The sequence below is a fragment of the Centropristis striata genome, chromosome 3 (assembly GCF_030273125.1).
Source record: "Centropristis striata isolate RG_2023a ecotype Rhode Island chromosome 3, C.striata_1.0, whole genome shotgun sequence".
NCBI classification, from domain to species: domain Eukaryota; kingdom Metazoa; phylum Chordata; class Actinopteri; order Perciformes; family Serranidae; genus Centropristis; species Centropristis striata.
In genome coordinates, this window is record NC_081519.1 from 6,217,251 (window position 1) to 6,234,809 (window position 17,559).

At 37.4% G+C, this 17,559-nt stretch overlaps 2 protein-coding genes across 2 annotated transcripts; one reads left to right on the forward strand and one right to left on the reverse strand.

Moving 5' to 3' along the window:
* Positions 1-23: 23 nt before the first annotated feature.
* On the reverse strand, positions 24-6,399 carry LOC131965808 (uncharacterized). The gene is made up of 13 exons (XM_059328526.1): positions 6,158-6,399; positions 5,984-6,058; positions 5,819-5,854; positions 4,718-4,776; positions 4,408-4,434; positions 3,894-4,190; positions 2,645-2,689; positions 1,613-1,672; positions 1,406-1,465; positions 1,075-1,164; positions 963-981; positions 374-451; positions 24-110 (listed from the first exon to the last, which is right to left on the reverse strand). Coding segments are annotated over exons 4-13 (711 nt in total). The 5' UTR covers positions 4,752-4,776; positions 5,819-5,854; positions 5,984-6,058; positions 6,158-6,399; the 3' UTR covers positions 24-109.
* A 6,316-nt stretch (positions 6,400-12,715) lies between these two features.
* Positions 12,716-16,860, forward strand: sirt4 (sirtuin 4). Its single transcript, XM_059328521.1, has 4 exons — positions 12,716-12,855; positions 13,828-14,312; positions 14,967-15,261; positions 15,373-16,860. Exons 2-4 carry the CDS (start codon positions 13,828-13,830, stop codon positions 15,523-15,525), a joined length of 933 nt encoding a protein of 310 aa, XP_059184504.1. The 5' UTR covers positions 12,716-12,855; the 3' UTR covers positions 15,526-16,860.
* Positions 16,861-17,559: the final 699 nt, after the last annotated feature.

A 17,559-nucleotide genomic window follows, 5' to 3' on the forward strand; every position in this document is an offset into this window, starting at 1 on the left:
AAAAAAGCAAAGTGGAAAGATGCAAGAAAAACGTTTGGATTTCAAATTGACTTTGCATTGCTGGTTGCTGTCTCTCAGGAGACTCTTCTCTGAGTCCTGATGATGTCACTCTGTGGAGAGACAGACACAGATTTGATTTCACTCTCAGTGCAGTGGAAATGTTTATTAAGATAAATTATTTGCTAATTTAGCTTTTGTCATGTTGCAAATAGGATTTTTCACATCTGAGAATGTACAATTTTATGACTGTGACTGCACATGTTAAATTCTGATCACTTTTAAACATTTCAGCAGAATGAACTTGTACCACCAAGTGGCGACTATGAACATTAACTTAACATTAACTACATTCAGGAAAAGAAAAGCAGCTCACCAGTTGTTGCATTCATAGGTGACAACACTGTAGGTTTCATCATAACCAGCCTGCAAACCAGCGACGTTTATTTTTGGTCTAAATGGAAAATAGTGTGCAGAAAAAAAGGTTTTGTAAGCATTGCGGAGGGAAGCAAAGACACATTAAACATTTTCAGATGAGTAAACTGTATAACTCTCCCCCAAACATCTAAATGATGTCATTAAAAAGTGTGAATCTCAAACTGTGCTGGAAAATATGGACAGATTCTCTCCGACCTGACAGCTACTATAGATGATAGATAGATAAATAGATAGATAGATAGATAGATAGATAGATAGATAGATAGATAGATAGATAGATAGATAGATAGATAGATAGATAGATAGATAGATAGATAGATAGATAGATAGATAGATAGATAGATAGATAGATAGATTACTTTATTCATCCCCGAAGGGAAATTCGGCTATTAATCTGCTGATTTCCCACCAGAATCATCACTGCTGTCTGAAGCTTTGAATGTAAACTAGAGAAAAGATGGAAAGAAGACACACACTGGTGCTTACTCAAGCTGACCTGATAGTATTTCAAAAATCAGATTTCTTACCTCTTAGAAACACTTTTTTCTAAAAAAATAAAAAAAGTGATTATTGATACCAAGCATCTTGAAGCAACATTCAAATTCAAATAAACTTTGGTGAGGATTTCTTTTTTCTTACCAGTCCTGCTTTGAAAAAAGAGAAGTACCAATCCAAGAAAGAGGACACCTGCAGTCACACCTGCTGCAATCATCATCGTCATCTTCTCTGCTTTAAGAGAAGAGGCCATTAATGTGTGTCTGCCCACAGCGTTAACAGAAAAGAAAGAAAAACAGAAAGAAAACAGAAAGAAATTAGACACGAGGCAACATCAAGACTAAAAAACAGACAGAACGGGAGCCAGTGTAAAGACACATAATGTAGACTCTTACCTTCTTCAGTCAGTGCTAATAAACATTTCCATCAAAACATGTTCACATTTTAATGCACTAATTATCTAATTATCATCTACCTGTTCTTTCATCTCCAGATGCTGGATTCATAGGAGTTGTGTCAGCAGGGGTCAAACTACCTGCAGCAGTGATGAAAGACACAAAAACATTCAGATTAAAATTACAAATTTTCCAACATTTTCTGGTTTCACTGATATTATGAGAGACTGATTAGAGACCAGTGATGAATCTGGATTTGTATTTAAAAGTATAAAAAGTCCTCCTACCTGTGGTCATAGTAGATTCAGGCTTAGCCTGCGTCACATGTGACTCTTTCTCCACATTATCTATGATAAAACAAGATAGATTAGTAGCCGTCAGTTTCATGTGTTTACAACTGTGCAGGCAGCAGTACAAAACAAAATGCAATGATAGAATAACTTGTGATTGATTAACGTCAAAAATATTACATCTATAATTTTGTTACCTGATGCTTGTTTCAGAGTTGTTGTTTGGGTTGTGGAAGCACTTTCTGGTGAATTAATACACAGAAAAAACTTTTGAATCTTAAGGTGATATATGATGATGTTCTGGATTGCAATTTAGATGTATAAAATTTCCGCCCATTGGTCACAGTAAATGTTGATTTTGTGGATTACCATGAAATTTCAGCCCGCTGTCATTTACAAGTCATCAAATATAGAGCTTGGTCTTGGTTCTGGTGAAATTTCTTGAATACTATTGAATAGATGGCTATTATATTTGGTACTAGTACTCATGGTTCCCAGAGAATGAATCTCAAGGATTTTGGGGGATCTCTCATTTTTCATCCAGCACCAGCAGAAGCTTGAGATTTTTTTAAATCTTATAACTATGAGATGGTGCAAAATTATGATTTCCAGATTATGTATGAAATAGAGTAGTTAAGATGGTAAAGTTGGAATTAGCCTGCTGCAGACTATCCAGAAATGACAAATATTCCAACATTTTGCTGAAAAGTCAGTGTATATTATTAAGAATTTGAGGAATTATTTCACCTGTTTCTGGTTTCACTGATATTATGAGAGACTGATTAGAGACTAGTGATGAATCTGGATTTGTATTTTAAAAATGTCCTCCTACCTGTGGTCATAGTAGACTCAGGCTTAGTCTGCAGGACATGTGACTCTTTTTCCACATTATCTATGATAAAACAAGATAGATTAGTAGCCGTCAGTTTCATGTGTTTACAACTGTGCAGGCAGCACTAAAAAATGCAATGATAGAATAACTTGTGATTAATTAACATCCCACATAATACATCTATAATTTATAGTTACCTGATGCTTGTTTCAGAGTTGTTGTTTGAGTTGTGGAATCACTTTCTGGTGAATTAATACAAAGAAAAAACTTTTGAATCTTAAGGTGATATATGATGATGTTCTGGATTGCAATTTAGATGTATAAAATTTCCGCCCAGTGGTCACAGTAAATGCTGATTTTGTGGATTACCATGAAATTTCAGCCCGCTGTCATTTACAAGTCATCAAATATAGAGCTTGGTCAGCAGCCCTATGTTTTCAACTATGACACACATGGCAATAGGTATGACGGGACTAAAGGAGGCTCTGGTGAAATTTCTTGAATACTATTGAATAGATGGCTATGATATTTGGTACTAGTACTCATGGTTCCCAGAGAATGAATCTCAAGGATTTTGGTGAATCTCTCATTTTTCATCCAGCACCAGCAGAAGCTTGAGCTTTTTTTTTAGCTTACAGTTATGAGATGGTGCAAAATTATGATTTCCAGATTATGTATGAAATAAAGTAGTTAAGATGGTAAAGTTGGAATTAGCCTGCTGCAGACTATCCAGAAAGAACTGAACTAGAGCTGTTGGGTTCATATCATATATATATTTTTATATTATAAGTGTAGATGAACTGAATAGTCCACAGAATGAACGCCTTTGTCTGAGAACATTCAAACTAACGGCTCTACACTGTAAATGTTGGACTGCTCTTGTAATACAAACAGATAACTTCATAAAACTAACTTAATTCACACGTTTATGTCCCCTTCGGAGTAATAATTTTAATGATCTCTTCACTATTCCAGTTTTTGTCCCATTTTGTTGTTTATGACCAATTACCTGTAGAGTTTGAGACATTTTCTTCAGCCTCAGCTATACTTGTGTGTACAACACATTTACAACCCAACCTGTCAGATACTGACGCTTTGTCACGGCCCTTGGCGTCTGATATTGACACACTAGGCACTGTGTGCATGGTGTGTCACTTCCTGCTAGTAACATGCATAGTGGCTTTTCAAAATAAACTTCCATGAAACGGTTTCGTCAATAAAACTATCTAAATAGGGTAAGAATAAAAGAACAGGGTTATTGGACTAAAAAAGAAAAGCTATTTCCACACCTAACTACTGGACGCAGTTATGCAGGTAAGAACAAGAACTCTTGGTTTCAGGTATTTCACCCCTTTAACACACCAAAAGTCACAAAAGTCACTGAATGTTCTTCTACTAACACTATATGACAACATATGAAAGAATAAAGTAAAAACAGTCACTCACTGCTTATGATGATGGAGTACATGTCACTGTGTGGAGATGGATAAATAAAATTTTTAAACATTACAGTGTAGAAACATTTCACTTTAACCTCAGCAGGTGGACTCTGATGTGACTTCAGCAGCAGCTCAGTTCCTGTCAGTGTCTGCAGACAAGAGAAGCCTCCAATACGTTCTTCACTCAGTGTTACAGTGAAGAAATAACACTGAGACACAGATGATGAAGTCTTACAGTTCAGTGTGACGGAGTCTGTCTCTGTGATCACCGGTGATTTGACTTCCAGTTTAGGTGGAAGAAGAGCTGAAAATACAGATGTAGACAGACAGTATGTTAAATCAACTGCTGAATAATGACATAATCCTGATAATAACCCTAACCCAAATGAGAAGTTGAAATTTACTGGTTAGGAGGTGGACAAATATTACTGTACTATCCAATGAATTACAGGCTATTATAAACTTCCCTGAAAGTGAAAACCGCAAAACTTTCAATAAAAGAAAACAGATCAGAGACTGACCTTGTGCATGAATCTTGTGAAAGGAATCTGTTGGAAGTGTAATGTGTTAACAAGGTAAATATACATAATAATAACTCATTAGTCATTTTAACAAGAAAGATTAAAACTCCACTCAGTGTCATCAGAGGTGGAGTCGAACACACTATTATTATTAAATCACCAACCAATAAAAAGATAAAATTGAACTTTGGTACAACATGCCGATACATAATGTCCTTATATATTAATGTCATGTTTGCAAATGCAAACCTGCATTAGTTTGTAATAATCTACATTAATAGTGTATAAATCTATAAGAGGTTTAACTCACAGATGAGGATGATGAGCAGCAGACGTCCAGCCATGATGAAGCTGAACACTCAGACTGTCCTGATAAAAGGTATTATTTGTGTGACTTTGGCAGACTGAAGCTCTCAGGAAAACCACAGTAAGCTTCATACTTGAATAGCATTAACAGACAGAAATACAGACGTGACCTTTTTAAAGCGTATGTGTTTAATTAGACACCACAGAAACCACCAAGTACATTTGTTCGTCATTTCTGTGGCTTGGTTTATATACAGCAGCTCTGTTGCAGCTTGTGGTCTGTTTAAATTATATTAAGGCTTAAAGTTCTGCATAATTAATGATTAGATGGACCAACATTCTGATGTAAATGTAATAATGTTTATATCAATTAACGTACAAAAAAGCAAAGTGGAAGATAAAAGATTGCATGTGACTTTGACCGAAGCTCTCAGGAAAACCACAGCGAGCATCAGACTTGAATAGCATTCAAAGAGTCAGAAATACAGATGTGACCTTTTTAAAGCTTATGTGTTTTATTTAGATACCACAGATACCAGTAAGTATATTTGTTCATCACTTCTGTGGCTTGATCGAAAAACAGCAGCTCTGTTACAGTTTCTTCCATATTACAAGTAGATTAGATCAACTTAAGTCTGTGTGTGTGTGTGTGTGTGTGTGTGTGTGTGTGTGTGTGCAAGGAAAACCACCGAGTGGCGACTATGAACCTCTAACTCCTTTCAGGAAAAGAAAAGCAGCTCACCAGTTGTTGCATTCATAGGTGACAACACTGTAGGTTTCATCATAACCAGCCTGCAAACCAGCGACATTGATTTTGGTCTATATGGAAAATAATGTGGGAAAAAAAGGTTTTGTAAGCATTGCGGAGGGAAGCAAAGACACATTAAATATTTTCAGATGAGTAAACTGTAAAACTCTCCCCAAACATCTAAATGATGTCATTAAAAAGTGTGAATCTCAAACTGTACTGAAACTTTGATCAACTTGAGAAACTGAAACTTTAAGAGAAGAGGCCATTAACTCTGAAATTAGACACGAGGCAACATCAAGACTAAAAACAGACAGAACGGAGGCCAGTGTAAAAACACATACTGTAGACTCTTACCTTCTTCAGTCAGTGCTAATAAACGTGTTCTTTTATCTCCAGATGCAGGATTCATAAGAGTTGTGTCAGCAGTGATGAAAGACACAAAAACATTCAGATTTAAATGACAAATATTCCAGCATTTTACTGAAAAGTCAGTGTTTATTATTGAGAACTTTATTTCACCTGTCTCTGGTTTCACTGATGTGTGGATTGTAGAGATAAAGCTACCAGTGTTAGTTGTGGCACCGACAGTCCGCCCTGATGAATCAACAAAAGTACATTTTAAAATATTCATAATACTCAGTAACACTGATTGTAGTTCATTAAAATCACACTTAATATGTCTGACATTGTTACCTGTTGTTACAGAAGTTGCTTGAGTGGAACTATGGTGCCTTCTAACAGGCAGACCTGCAGAAAAAATCTTTTTACTTTCAAAATAACAGCTATAGTAAGAGATCGGTGATGATGATCTGGATTATAACGTCTACCTGTGGCCACAGGGACTGCTGGCAGACTCTCCCTCACGTGTGTCTCTTTCTCCACAATATCTAGAATAAAAGAAGGTGGATTTAAACCATGTATGTGTTGTATAGCTGCTTTGCTGATCTTATTCTGTTTAACGGTTAACAAATGAATTCTCAGCTGAGAGACTACAGAGATTTAGAAGTTGCTTTATTCTTAGTAAAATACTATAAATAATTATACATATAAAAACGAATGCATAGTAATTAAATAATACTTATTATTATTACTCTAAAACCTAATTAAAGACCAGACTAAAAAAATGAATACAGTAAGTAATTAAACAAATATACAAATAAATAAAGTTATATTAAAAGCCATGCTAGAACAGTACAAGGCAATTAGGAAACAAGTTTTTCAGAAGGAGACTGTAACTGAAATTGTACAGTTGGGTTAACACTGGACCCAAAGTTAATCATTGCAGGTTTATAGCCTGATGAATATCATACATTATGTTAGAGCTTTGTTTATTTTTCAGTCATCTCCCTCTCTATAACACTAATAAACTGAAGGTCACTGTTGACGAACACTTCTGTTTTTCAAAGCTGCACTCTGAACCTCTGAATGCTCCAGGTCTCTAGTTTATGGTTGTAAAGTTTCATGAGGCTGTGATTATCTTAGAGGTCACAGCAGCTCTTTTTATGCAGTGAGGTTGAGACACAACTGGTGTCCTCACTGCAATAAACTGGCTACTACTGATGACAAACATCATCCCACATGAAGAAAACTGGGCTCATTGAATCCACAAGAGTCTCAGCTTTCTAGTGATACCCAGTTTATGTAATTTAAAGCCTGTTTGGGGACCCCACATGTACAAATATTCACATACAGTTGGTCGAAATAGCAAATTTGTGCAACATGAGGAAAAACTGTGGTTTTTGCCTGATATTGCATGTTATCAGCATAAAGGGTTAGAGATAGGTCCACATTTGGAATACAGATGGACTCAGGGACTAGGGGACAAGGTGAGTGACTAGGAGACTGAGTCATAGAGTAGGAGGCTCATCACAAAGAGCTAGACGAGGACACAAGTTTAACAGCACTTTCTGGACTCTTGTATTGTATTAAGACAGCAACGGGAACAGCTCCTACATATCTGAGCTCCCTGGTTCAGGTCCACAAATCCTCCCGCCCACTACACTCTTCAAGTTAAAGACGTCTGGCTCCTCCGCCGCTGAAAGGCTCTACATCCCAAACCAGACTCTTCTCCTCTGTAGAGCCCCGATAGGTGGTGGAACAACCATCCAAACTTCATACGATCTGCTGAATCCCTCTCAATTTTCAAAAAGAGGCTGAAGACCCAGCTCTTTACTGATCACCTACACACATAATCAACACACAGCACACATACAAAAAAAAAACCCTGCACTTGCATCCTCAAAGCACTTACGTCCTAACATGACTCATTGTAATATATGCCACTTATTCTTGCTTATTCTTGTGTTGTTTCTTGACTTTATCCTTGCTTGTGTTGTATGATCTCTCAAATGTACGTCGCTTTGGATAAAAGCGTCTGCTAAATGACGTAGATTGTAGATTGTAGATTGTAGATTGTAGATTGTATTTTTGACGTTTGTGATAGTGAAAGACTTTCAGAAGGAGGCTAAGTAACAGTTCACTTAACATTGGCCTCAAAGTTAATCAATGCAGGTTTATAACCTGATGAAAATCATACACACATTAGAGCTTTGTTTATTTTGGAATCATCTCCCTCTATAACACGGATAAACCAAAGGTCGTTGGACATTCTGCCTGGATTAAAGACACACACACACATCGTGTGAGACAGATGGGAAGATTCACCTTCAGACCAAAACCACATTTCAGACAAAGGACATTTACAGGAGGGAACACTGGGAAAACTGGAATACTAACACTTCACTCAGCTGCAGAATCCACAAGAACTGCCTGTGTGTTCACTCAGAGACTAAATGGCGTCCAGATTAGAGGAAGAACTCTGTCTGGTCTGTCAGGCCATCTCTAAAGATCCTGTCACTCTGTCGTGTCACCACAGCTTCTGTAAAGACTGTCTGCAGAGTCGGTGGACAGAAAAACAAACCAAAGAGTGTCCGCTTTGTAAGAGAAGATCTTCAATGTACTTCTTACCTCCTCACTTGGCGTTACAGAATGTGTCTGAGAGTTTCTCACAGGAGAGAGATGAGAGAGCATCAGAGCCTCTCTGCAGTCTGCACTCTGAGAAACTCAAACTCTTCTGTCTGGACCATCAGCAGCCAGTGTGTGTCGTCTGCAGAGACTCAGAAGAACACACCAACCACAGATTCAGACCCATCGATGAAGCTGCACAACAACACAAGAAGGAACTTCGGGAAACTCTGGAGCCTTTAAAGAAGAAGTTAGAGGTTTATAAAGAAGTTAAAGTGAAGTTTGATCAAACGGCAGAACACATTGAGGTCCAGGCCCGACGCACAGAGACGCAGATGAAGGAGCAGTTTAAGAAGCTTCACCAGTTTCTAGAAGAGGAAGAGGAGGCCAGGATGGCTGGAGGGAGGAAGAGGAGCAGAAGAGTCAGATGATGAAGGAGAAGATGGAGGCTCTGAGCAGAGAGACAGCAGCTCTTTCAGACACAGTCAGAGCCACAGAGGACGAGCTGAGAGCTGAACACGTCTCATTCCTGCACAACTACAAGGCTGCAGTGGAAAGAGTCCAGCAGCGCCCCCTGCTGGAGGATCCACAGCTGCCCTCAGGAGCTCTGATAGACGAGGCCAAACACCTGGGCAACCTGACCTTCAACATCTGGAACAATATGAAGGACATGGTCTCCTACAGGCCTGTCATCCTGGATCCAAACACTGCTTGTGCAGAACTCATCCTGTCTGAAGATCTGACCAGAGTGGGACGAGGAGAGGAACAGCAGCTTCCTGATAATCCAGAGAGGTTTGATTACCGCAACCCTGTCCTGAGCTCTGAGGGCTTTAACTCAGGGACTCACAGCTGGGAGGTCGAGGTTGGAGACAATACAAGCTGGGCACTGGGTGTATTGGCAGAGTCTGTCCAGAAGAAGGGACACATAAAGTCTGGATTATGGAGAATACGGCTCCATAGTGGTACATACAGAGCGCTGCACCCTTCACAATCACCCACTGATCTCCCATTGGAGAAGAAGCCCCAGAGGATCAGAGTGAATCTGGACTGGGACAGAGGACAGCTGTCCTTCTCTGATCCTGATACTAACACACACATATACACCTTCACACACACTTTCACTGAGAGGATGTTTCCATATTTTAGCAATGGGACTAATGTCCCACTGGAGATTTCATCAGTGAAGGTCTCGGTGACTGTAGAAGCAAAGAAATAGATAATGAGTCTTTGCGTAGCATCTACAGTATAACAAAAAAACAACTAGAAAATTGCTGCAGAAATTTTGACGGTGTGCCAGAGTTTTACAATACAGCAAATAAGCCTTGTAATGAGTTTCCTATTTAGCCACAGGCTTTATTCTACTAAACTTTGAAGATATCGTTTTTTTGTGGGGCTTTAATTTTGAAAACAGTCTTGTCCTGGTTTTCCTGTTTTGCCACAGTGACCTCTCAGGCTTTTATTCTACTAAACATATTGTATAGTGGTAGTAGTATACGAAGATATAGTTACTTTTTTTGGGCTTTTACTTTGAAAAACAGCATTGTTCTGGGTTTCCTGGTTCGCCACAGTGTCCTCTCAGGCTTACTCTACTAAACTTTGTAGATATAGTTACTTTGTGGGCTTTTATTTTGAAAACAGTCTTGTTATGGGTTTTCTGTTTAGCCACAGTTATCACTCATGCTTTTTTTCTACTAAGCTACTAAGATATAGTTACTTTGTAACTATAATTTACCGCAGTTTTTGGCAATTTTAATGTAAATGGCGAGGCAAATCGATGTAAAAAAACAACAACAACATAGCGAACCATTTCCAATCATTCCCGATCATTCTCCTGATTGCAAGACCTATTTTTTTAGTTTAGCTTTTTACTGAGTATTGTCTAACTGCTCAGTTTAAAGATAAATTTGACACCTTCAGGGACACACCTCGTGGTCGGGATCTTTGGCTTTGACAGGCAAACCGAAGCAAACAACGCTTAAAACAAGTAAGCGCAGGTAGGTTAAATGCTCTTTCCAAAACAAGGATGAATCTGACGAGAAGGGGCCAACTTTGAATGTTGTGTTTAAAAAACAGTAGCCGACAACACCTGCATAGTATCCCTTTAATTGATCAATTGGTTGACCAACAGCTTTGATAATCAACTAACATTTCCTGTTTTCTGTATTATAAAACTGTAAAATGAATTCTGACATTTTTATAAATGAAGTAGTCATATTGTGCTGGAAAGGGGCACGTACCTTTTGTGATTGTTGATGTAACATTTTCCTTTTTACCTTCATAATCAAATAATATGATAACCAATGTTTGTGTTGTGTTAATATATAGATTTTTTGAGGTCTTGTTCTTATTTTAAGAATGTGTATAATATTGATGAAATATTTTGATTTGAAGGAAACAACCAAAAATGTCATAAACAGATTAAAGGACAATGAAAACTACCTGGAGAACAGTATTTTCTTTATTTTTATTTATTTCTTTATTTTATTTTTAACGGGGACCGTTGTCTGACCTCACCGTAATTTACCTGGTTTATGTTTAAAATGAGAAACAGTGAGTTTATTATATATATATATATATATATATATATATATATATATATATATATATATATATATAATAAACTCACTGTTTCTTATATATATCGGAAATATGTACAGTAAAATTAACTGTAACTTTGATTTAGATACAGTTAATAACTTTAAAAATAATTAAAATAAATGACCAAGCACCAAATGGTACAAATGAGACATAAACAGTAAGTTTATAAAAAAAAGTATATATTTTTTTAAAAAGACGTTATTACAGTAAAATTATTTAAGTCATTGTAACGTGGGTTAAGAGATGCACTCATGAAAACATTGTTCAGTCAAATTTAAAACGTTACGTCTAATGTCAATTTCATTTTGTGTAACATATAACATTTATTGATCATTTCACTCAAAAAGGATGTAACAAAGGATGGCTATTGGCATAGTAATAACACTGTGTGTAAATTATGTAATTTAAGAGAAATAAATGACTTAGGCAATTTTTTAACATGCCTTTGTGACTTAAGCAAGATATGGTAACACTTTACTTTGAAGGTGTCTACATAAGAGTCACACAAGCCTGTCAGAAACATGACATGACAAGTATCATGAGCATTAATGTTACTTCAAAGTGTCATTAATGTTCATGACAAATCCCATGTCATGTTTATGACACGCGCATGTCACTCTCATGTAGACACCTTAGAGTAAAGTGTTACCAATATTAGTGTCAACAATAAAACACTGATAAACTAAACTGATAACTAAACAATCTCCCTCTAGCTCTTCTTTGCTGGGTTCTTATCTGATGCCTATGAATGTGGCAAATTGTGAAAGAAGTGAAATATCTTAAAGGGGTAAAATCACATGATCTGATCAACTGAGGGTGTAGGTGATTTTACCATAGGTGGCCGGCGTCATGAGGAGATGATTTAGACAAAAAAAACAACCAATTTTGACAAAAAATGATTTAGGCGATTATTTTTAACAGGGTGACAATACTGCCCTACAAAGCCTAACTGCAGTAACTACATTTTTGGTCGAAATTGAGTTATAACTAAAAATGAACTCCTTTATGTCCGTTTTATCTTGTGACAACATTTTAGATTTCAGTTTTGCTTTATTTCAGAGAAATAATAATGTAAAAATTGCATTAACTACAGAATCCACTGTGATACAGTGTACCCTTGTATTTCATTCATTTCATTGTGTTGAATAGTGAAGACAAGAATAATAGAAATTATAAGTTTATTTGATAGGGAAATGGATAAAAAAATTGCATTTTTATTTAAAAAAATTAAATAATAAAGACTAAAATATAACATTACTTTATAATAGTATGTCTAAAACACACACACATATTTGAATAGAGATGTTAAACACTTTTTAACTTTTTACACTTTGTAGTTACTATTAGAACCTTTTACAGCAATTCAAAACCAGAGTGCAGTAACTACATTTTTGGGGTCAAAGGGCAAATAAATCTTCATGAATTTTGAGCATTTGAAATGACATTTCAATACATTTAGAAATAAGTGTCATATCACTTACCTACCTATAACCCATTTGGCTGGCCAGTTAAAAAAAAGTTTAAAAAGTTTAAAGCTGTTTTTCTCAGTTTAACCCATTGCGTAGTTACTGCAGTTAGGCTTTGTTGGGCAGAATAAGCTTATCCGCTCCACTGTTGACTACAACTCCCAGACTGCAGCGCGGTTGTGTTTGGTGTAACGTTAAACCCGGTGTTTCCTGTTTCTGTTACTGTGACGTAAAGGTTCCTATCTTATGTCAGCCGGTTGTTATTCAACCAACCCTTAGTATCTGCTGACACTTTGCTGTTCCAGTTATTGTTATATTAACATTAAACTGAAACAATAACCGCCGCAGTAACTCTCAGATAAGGTAAAGTAGCTAACTGACGGAGCTGTACACAGTTAGCTCGCTGACATTGTGACTGTTAGCCAGCTGTTAGCTAACGGCTGAAATGTTGCTGTAGGAAAGTGACTCAGAGACTTTTTCAACTGTCTTACTGTATTTTAATATTCATCTTTCATATATTCGGCGTTTTGGCATTGACTTTTATCAGGGCATAGTAATAATGTGGTTAAAGTTTGTATTATTTGTCGTGTAGTTGCTTAGCTAACGTTACCTGACTGTTCAGGAAAGTACATCAAGTACTGTGCTTAAGTACTAATTAAAGGTGCACTACATTTCTACTATTTCGAACTAAATAATGTACTGATATAATGCATTTCTTTAAGAGGTGTTAAGCTTTTTGCACACAAAATATACAATGAGCTTATAAAATGTCATGTTTTGTTGTAACTTAAACTACCCAATACTTTATACAAGCACAGCTGAACTAAGTAGTTGATTAAGAAATTAATTTGCAGCTGTTTTGATTGAAAATCATTTCATGACTTGAGCTTCACATATGTGATTATTTGCTGCTTTTCCTTTTATTTGTTTAAATAATTTCAATTAATTTAAATATTTTTGAGGTTTGTGAAGTTGTCTTTTTGAGCTCTGGGTAATTGTAACATTATTGATCAGAATCGTCTCAATTTTTACAATCAATTGATCCATAATGACAGAAATCATCAGCTTCTGTCAGATGCAATTATTTTTAATACTTCTTTTTATACTTTTATTTTAGTTATATTTAATGATTATTTTAGAGTATTTCTACAGTGTGTTGTGAGTACTTTTACTCAAGTAAAGGATCTGAATATTCATCCATCACTGGCTCTCTCTCATTCAGCTTCTTATTAGTTGCACATTGACTTTTCACCGCCCCTCTGCAGATAAATGTGGAGCAGATGGTGTAAAGAACATGCATGGTTTTATTTATATTCATCGTTTTTCTTGCTGCAGATGAGATTGCCACGGCGGATCCTCACTCTGCACACATCCCCTGTGAGGAGAGCGTCCTCAGTCCCTGCCGGTATGGTGAGCTTTGTCCCCGCCTGCAGCACCACTGATGCCCACTCCATGGAGCTGCTGCAGGACTTTGTGTCCCGAGCCAGACGCCTGTTTGTCATCACTGGAGCTGGACTCTCCACCGAGTCAGGGATCCCAGATTACCGCTCAGAGGGCGTCGGGCTGTATGCTCGCACTGACAGGAGACCCATGCAGCATGCAGAGTTTGTCCGCAGTGCAAAGTCCCGTCAGCGCTACTGGGCCAGAAACTTTGTTGGGTGGCCGCAGTTCTCCTCACATCAGCCAAACTCTGCACACCGGGTCCTGCAGCGGTGGGAGGAGAGAGGCAAGCTGCACTGGCTGGTGACTCAGAATGTGGATGCTCTTCATTCAAAGGCAGGACAGAAAAGATTGACTGAGCTCCACGGCTGCACCCACAGGTGAGAAACACCTGACACAGTAATCATGAACCTGTTCTGATAGTTTCTGTTTTTATTGTTTTTAATGCACATGCAAAATAATCAAAAAATAAAATAAAAGCCATGTTAAATGCAGGGTTTCTTTACATGCAAAGTTATGTCAGAGGTTTTGAAAGTTTGGAAAATGCTTAATTTTAAGTTGAAGCACAGAAATATGCTTGAGTAAATATATTCACCTTAAAAAATCATGTTTTTCCACATTATCTAGTGTTCCATCTACACAATCACTCACATAAACCAAAGATCCTTATATTTGAAATGAAATGTAAGAGCAGATCCCATATAAACACATTAGCACATTAGCCTGTAGGATAAGGGACACGATTTTGTTATCAGAAGCATTCGTGTCTTAGTTTGTAGTCTGAGTAGTATTGACCTATCAAGCTTTGGTTGACTACAGGTAAACAGTTGGTGTGGAGAGCAAAATAGGATGAATTGATTGGACAAAATCTTGGAAAACAGCTGATGATGAGTTCACTTTTTGTTAGCTGTAGAAGAGCAATCAGAATGTAGATGTCGACTCCCCCCCAGAAATTTCTGAGATTGCTGTCCACGTGCCTATCTACTAAAATGTGTTAAAAGATGAATTATTTGTGATCGTATTTGTATCCTCAGGGTGGTGTGTCTTGGCTGTGGTGCCATCTCAGCGAGGGAGGAGCTGCAGAAGAGATTTGTGGCACTAAACCCAGACTGGAGGGCGCATGCAGGCGGAGTGGCTCCGGACGGTGACGTGTTCATAGAGGACGAGCAGGTCCTCCACTTCAGAGTTCCCTCCTGTGAGGACTGTGGAGGGATACTGAAGCCAGAGGTCACTTTTTTTGGAGACACTGTAAAGAAAGAGACAGTGAACTTTGTGCACGAGAGGCTGGCAGAGTCTGATGCGGTGTTAGTCGTGGGGTCATCGTTACAGGTAGGTTTTTTAGAAAAATTCATGAAAAACATTGGTCAAAATGACTGTAGTTTACAATACAATTCTTCCGGACTTTTGTGTTTAATTGTGTCCCTCTCTGTTATCCACAAGGTTTATTCAGGATACAGGTTTTTACTGGCTGCAAGTGATCGGAAAATGTCAGTCGCCATCCTGAACATTGGATCCACGAGGGCAGATCACCTGGCCGAGCTGAAAGTGAGCGGCCGCTGTGGCGAAGTGCTCTCTGTCCTTCAACATCTCTGACTGTCATGGGCATGCAGTTTGGATATTCTACATTAAGATGGTAAAAAACTACCTCAGATTCAAGCAGGTTAACAAAACAATCAACTTCAGGATTGACTGTCTCAGCTGCAATAGAAGAATTTGCTGCTATCATCAAAGTCGAACTGACAAATCTACTCTCACCTATTATGCTGAAGTAAAGAAAAGTCTGCTTGTTTGGAGATTCAACTTCTCTGCGAGCAGCAGATGGTGCGAGGGAATCAACAAACAGCGACACGTTTCACTCTGCCAGGAGAAACAGAAAGACTCAAGCTGTACTGTGTTTGGCTTCGCCGCTCTGGGTTTTGGCTTCACAGAATATGTGCGGTTGATGATGCAGCATGTGTGGTTCACTGTGTGAAGGCCCAGAGTTTAAAGCTGCAGGCTGTGAAATGACAAGTGTGAGGAGGGAGCCCCAGGGTTTGTCTTCTCAGGCTGTTTACTGATGCTGCTTTTATTTAAATGAAATAAGCTCAGAATTAAACTGTATTGTATTGGGGGGGACACGGTTAAAGGGAAAATTCACCCCAAAATTTAAAAAGATACATATTTTTCCTCTTTCCTTTTATTCTATTGATCTATCTAGATTGTTTTGGTGTGAGTTTCAGAGTGGCGGAGCTATTGGACAAAAAAAAATTCAGATCCTAAAATTAGAAATGCATTTTTTTTGTTGTTGCTGTGAGCAGTTCCATTTAAACCTAACCGCTCACAAGAAGGTCTGAGGATCATCTTGAGGAACCAGGTCATGATTGCTGGATTGCAACATTAACTCCCGAGAAGGCAGAAATTTCTACATTCATTTTCTCGAACACTCAGCAACTCACAACAAAACGAACTAGATTGATAAATAGAACTACAGGTAAGAAGAAAAATATCTATTTTTGATTTGGGGGTGAACTGTCCCTTTAAGTTGTCTTCTTCTTTGGTAAGACTACAAAACGTCTGTGAAGTTGCAAGCTGCTGTTGCCAAACGGTTAAAATAATGTTGTGGGTAAGACAGTAGAGAGGTGATTTCACAACAATTTGGCAACAAATACAAGAGATAATACTAAATGTACTGCAATCATCTAGTTTTTAAAGATTCATTTGTTCTATCCTGGGATTATTTAGTCTCAGGTTTTTATATATTGGTGCTGACATTTATGGGATCTACAGCTAAGTGCTAAGAGTCATTAAAATTGACCTTTTGCCAACGTGGTCAACCATCTAGGTATATGAGTTCAAGGCTTGAAATGTGTTTTTAATCAACCTGTCAAACAGTAAATCATGTTTTACCTGAAACTTATGCAAATGTTATTTATGTCATAAAGACAGCATGTCATTTTCAGTTTGACTTTGTTTATATTATTTCACAGCATTGCAACTTTATACATAAACATGTCAAGGTGGACTTCATCGGTTGTATGTTCCACAAATGTATAGTGTGGCAGTTTCAACAGATGTATATTCAAGTCTTATTACAAGTGGTGATAATTTAGTAAATGAGTCCCATGACAGTGTACGTTATCAATTTACCTCAAAGTTGGAGCTGTAGACTATAAGTTTACAGACTGAATGCAATGATAGTGTAACAGACCTTTTTAAAGCATTACATTTGAGGCACAAGTGGAAATTTGTGATTATGTCATACCATTTGAGTCTGAAAGACTTACTTTTTTAATTTGTTTTATAAAATATCAGAATACAGTGAAAAATGACCATCACTTTCCCAAAGTCCAAAGACATGTATATAAATGTCTTGTTTAGTCAGCCCCAAACCCAAAAATATTCAATTTGATATAAAAACCAATAAGAGCAGGAAATCTGTATAATTGAGGCATTTCCAGCAATGTTCACATTATATTATTGTAACTATTTGATTATTTAAATCTAATCAGTTGACTAATCAATTAGTAATACCATGCATTGAATAATTCTCTATTTAAACGGCATCCGTCCCTATCAAATAAATATAAAATGAAACTAGTCCACCTGTTAGAAGCTTGAAGTCACTTTTATCAGTAACTTTTGTCATAA

Excerpts from the sequence above, each read along its gene's own strand:
- sirt4 (XM_059328521.1), top strand. The coding sequence starts at position 13,828 with ATGAGATTGCCACGGCGGATCCTCACTCTGCACACATCCCCTGTGAGG. Across the intron at positions 14,313-14,966 it reads CTCCACGGCTGCACCCACAG|GGTGGTGTGTCTTGGCTGTG; the intron begins GTGAGAAACACC and ends TTGTATCCTCAG. Across the intron at positions 15,262-15,372 it reads TCGTGGGGTCATCGTTACAG|GTTTATTCAGGATACAGGTT; the intron begins GTAGGTTTTTTA and ends GTTATCCACAAG.
- LOC131965808 (XM_059328526.1), bottom strand. The coding sequence starts at position 4,751 with ATGGCTGGACGTCTGCTGCTCATCATCCTCATCT. Across the intron at positions 1,466-1,612 it reads TGAATCTACTATGACCACAG|GTAGTTTGACCCCTGCTGAC; the intron begins GTAGGAGGACTT and ends TCACTGCTGCAG. Across the intron at positions 1,165-1,405 it reads ATCTGGAGATGAAAGAACAG|CAGAGAAGATGACGATGATG; the intron begins GTAGATGATAAT and ends CTTCTCTTAAAG.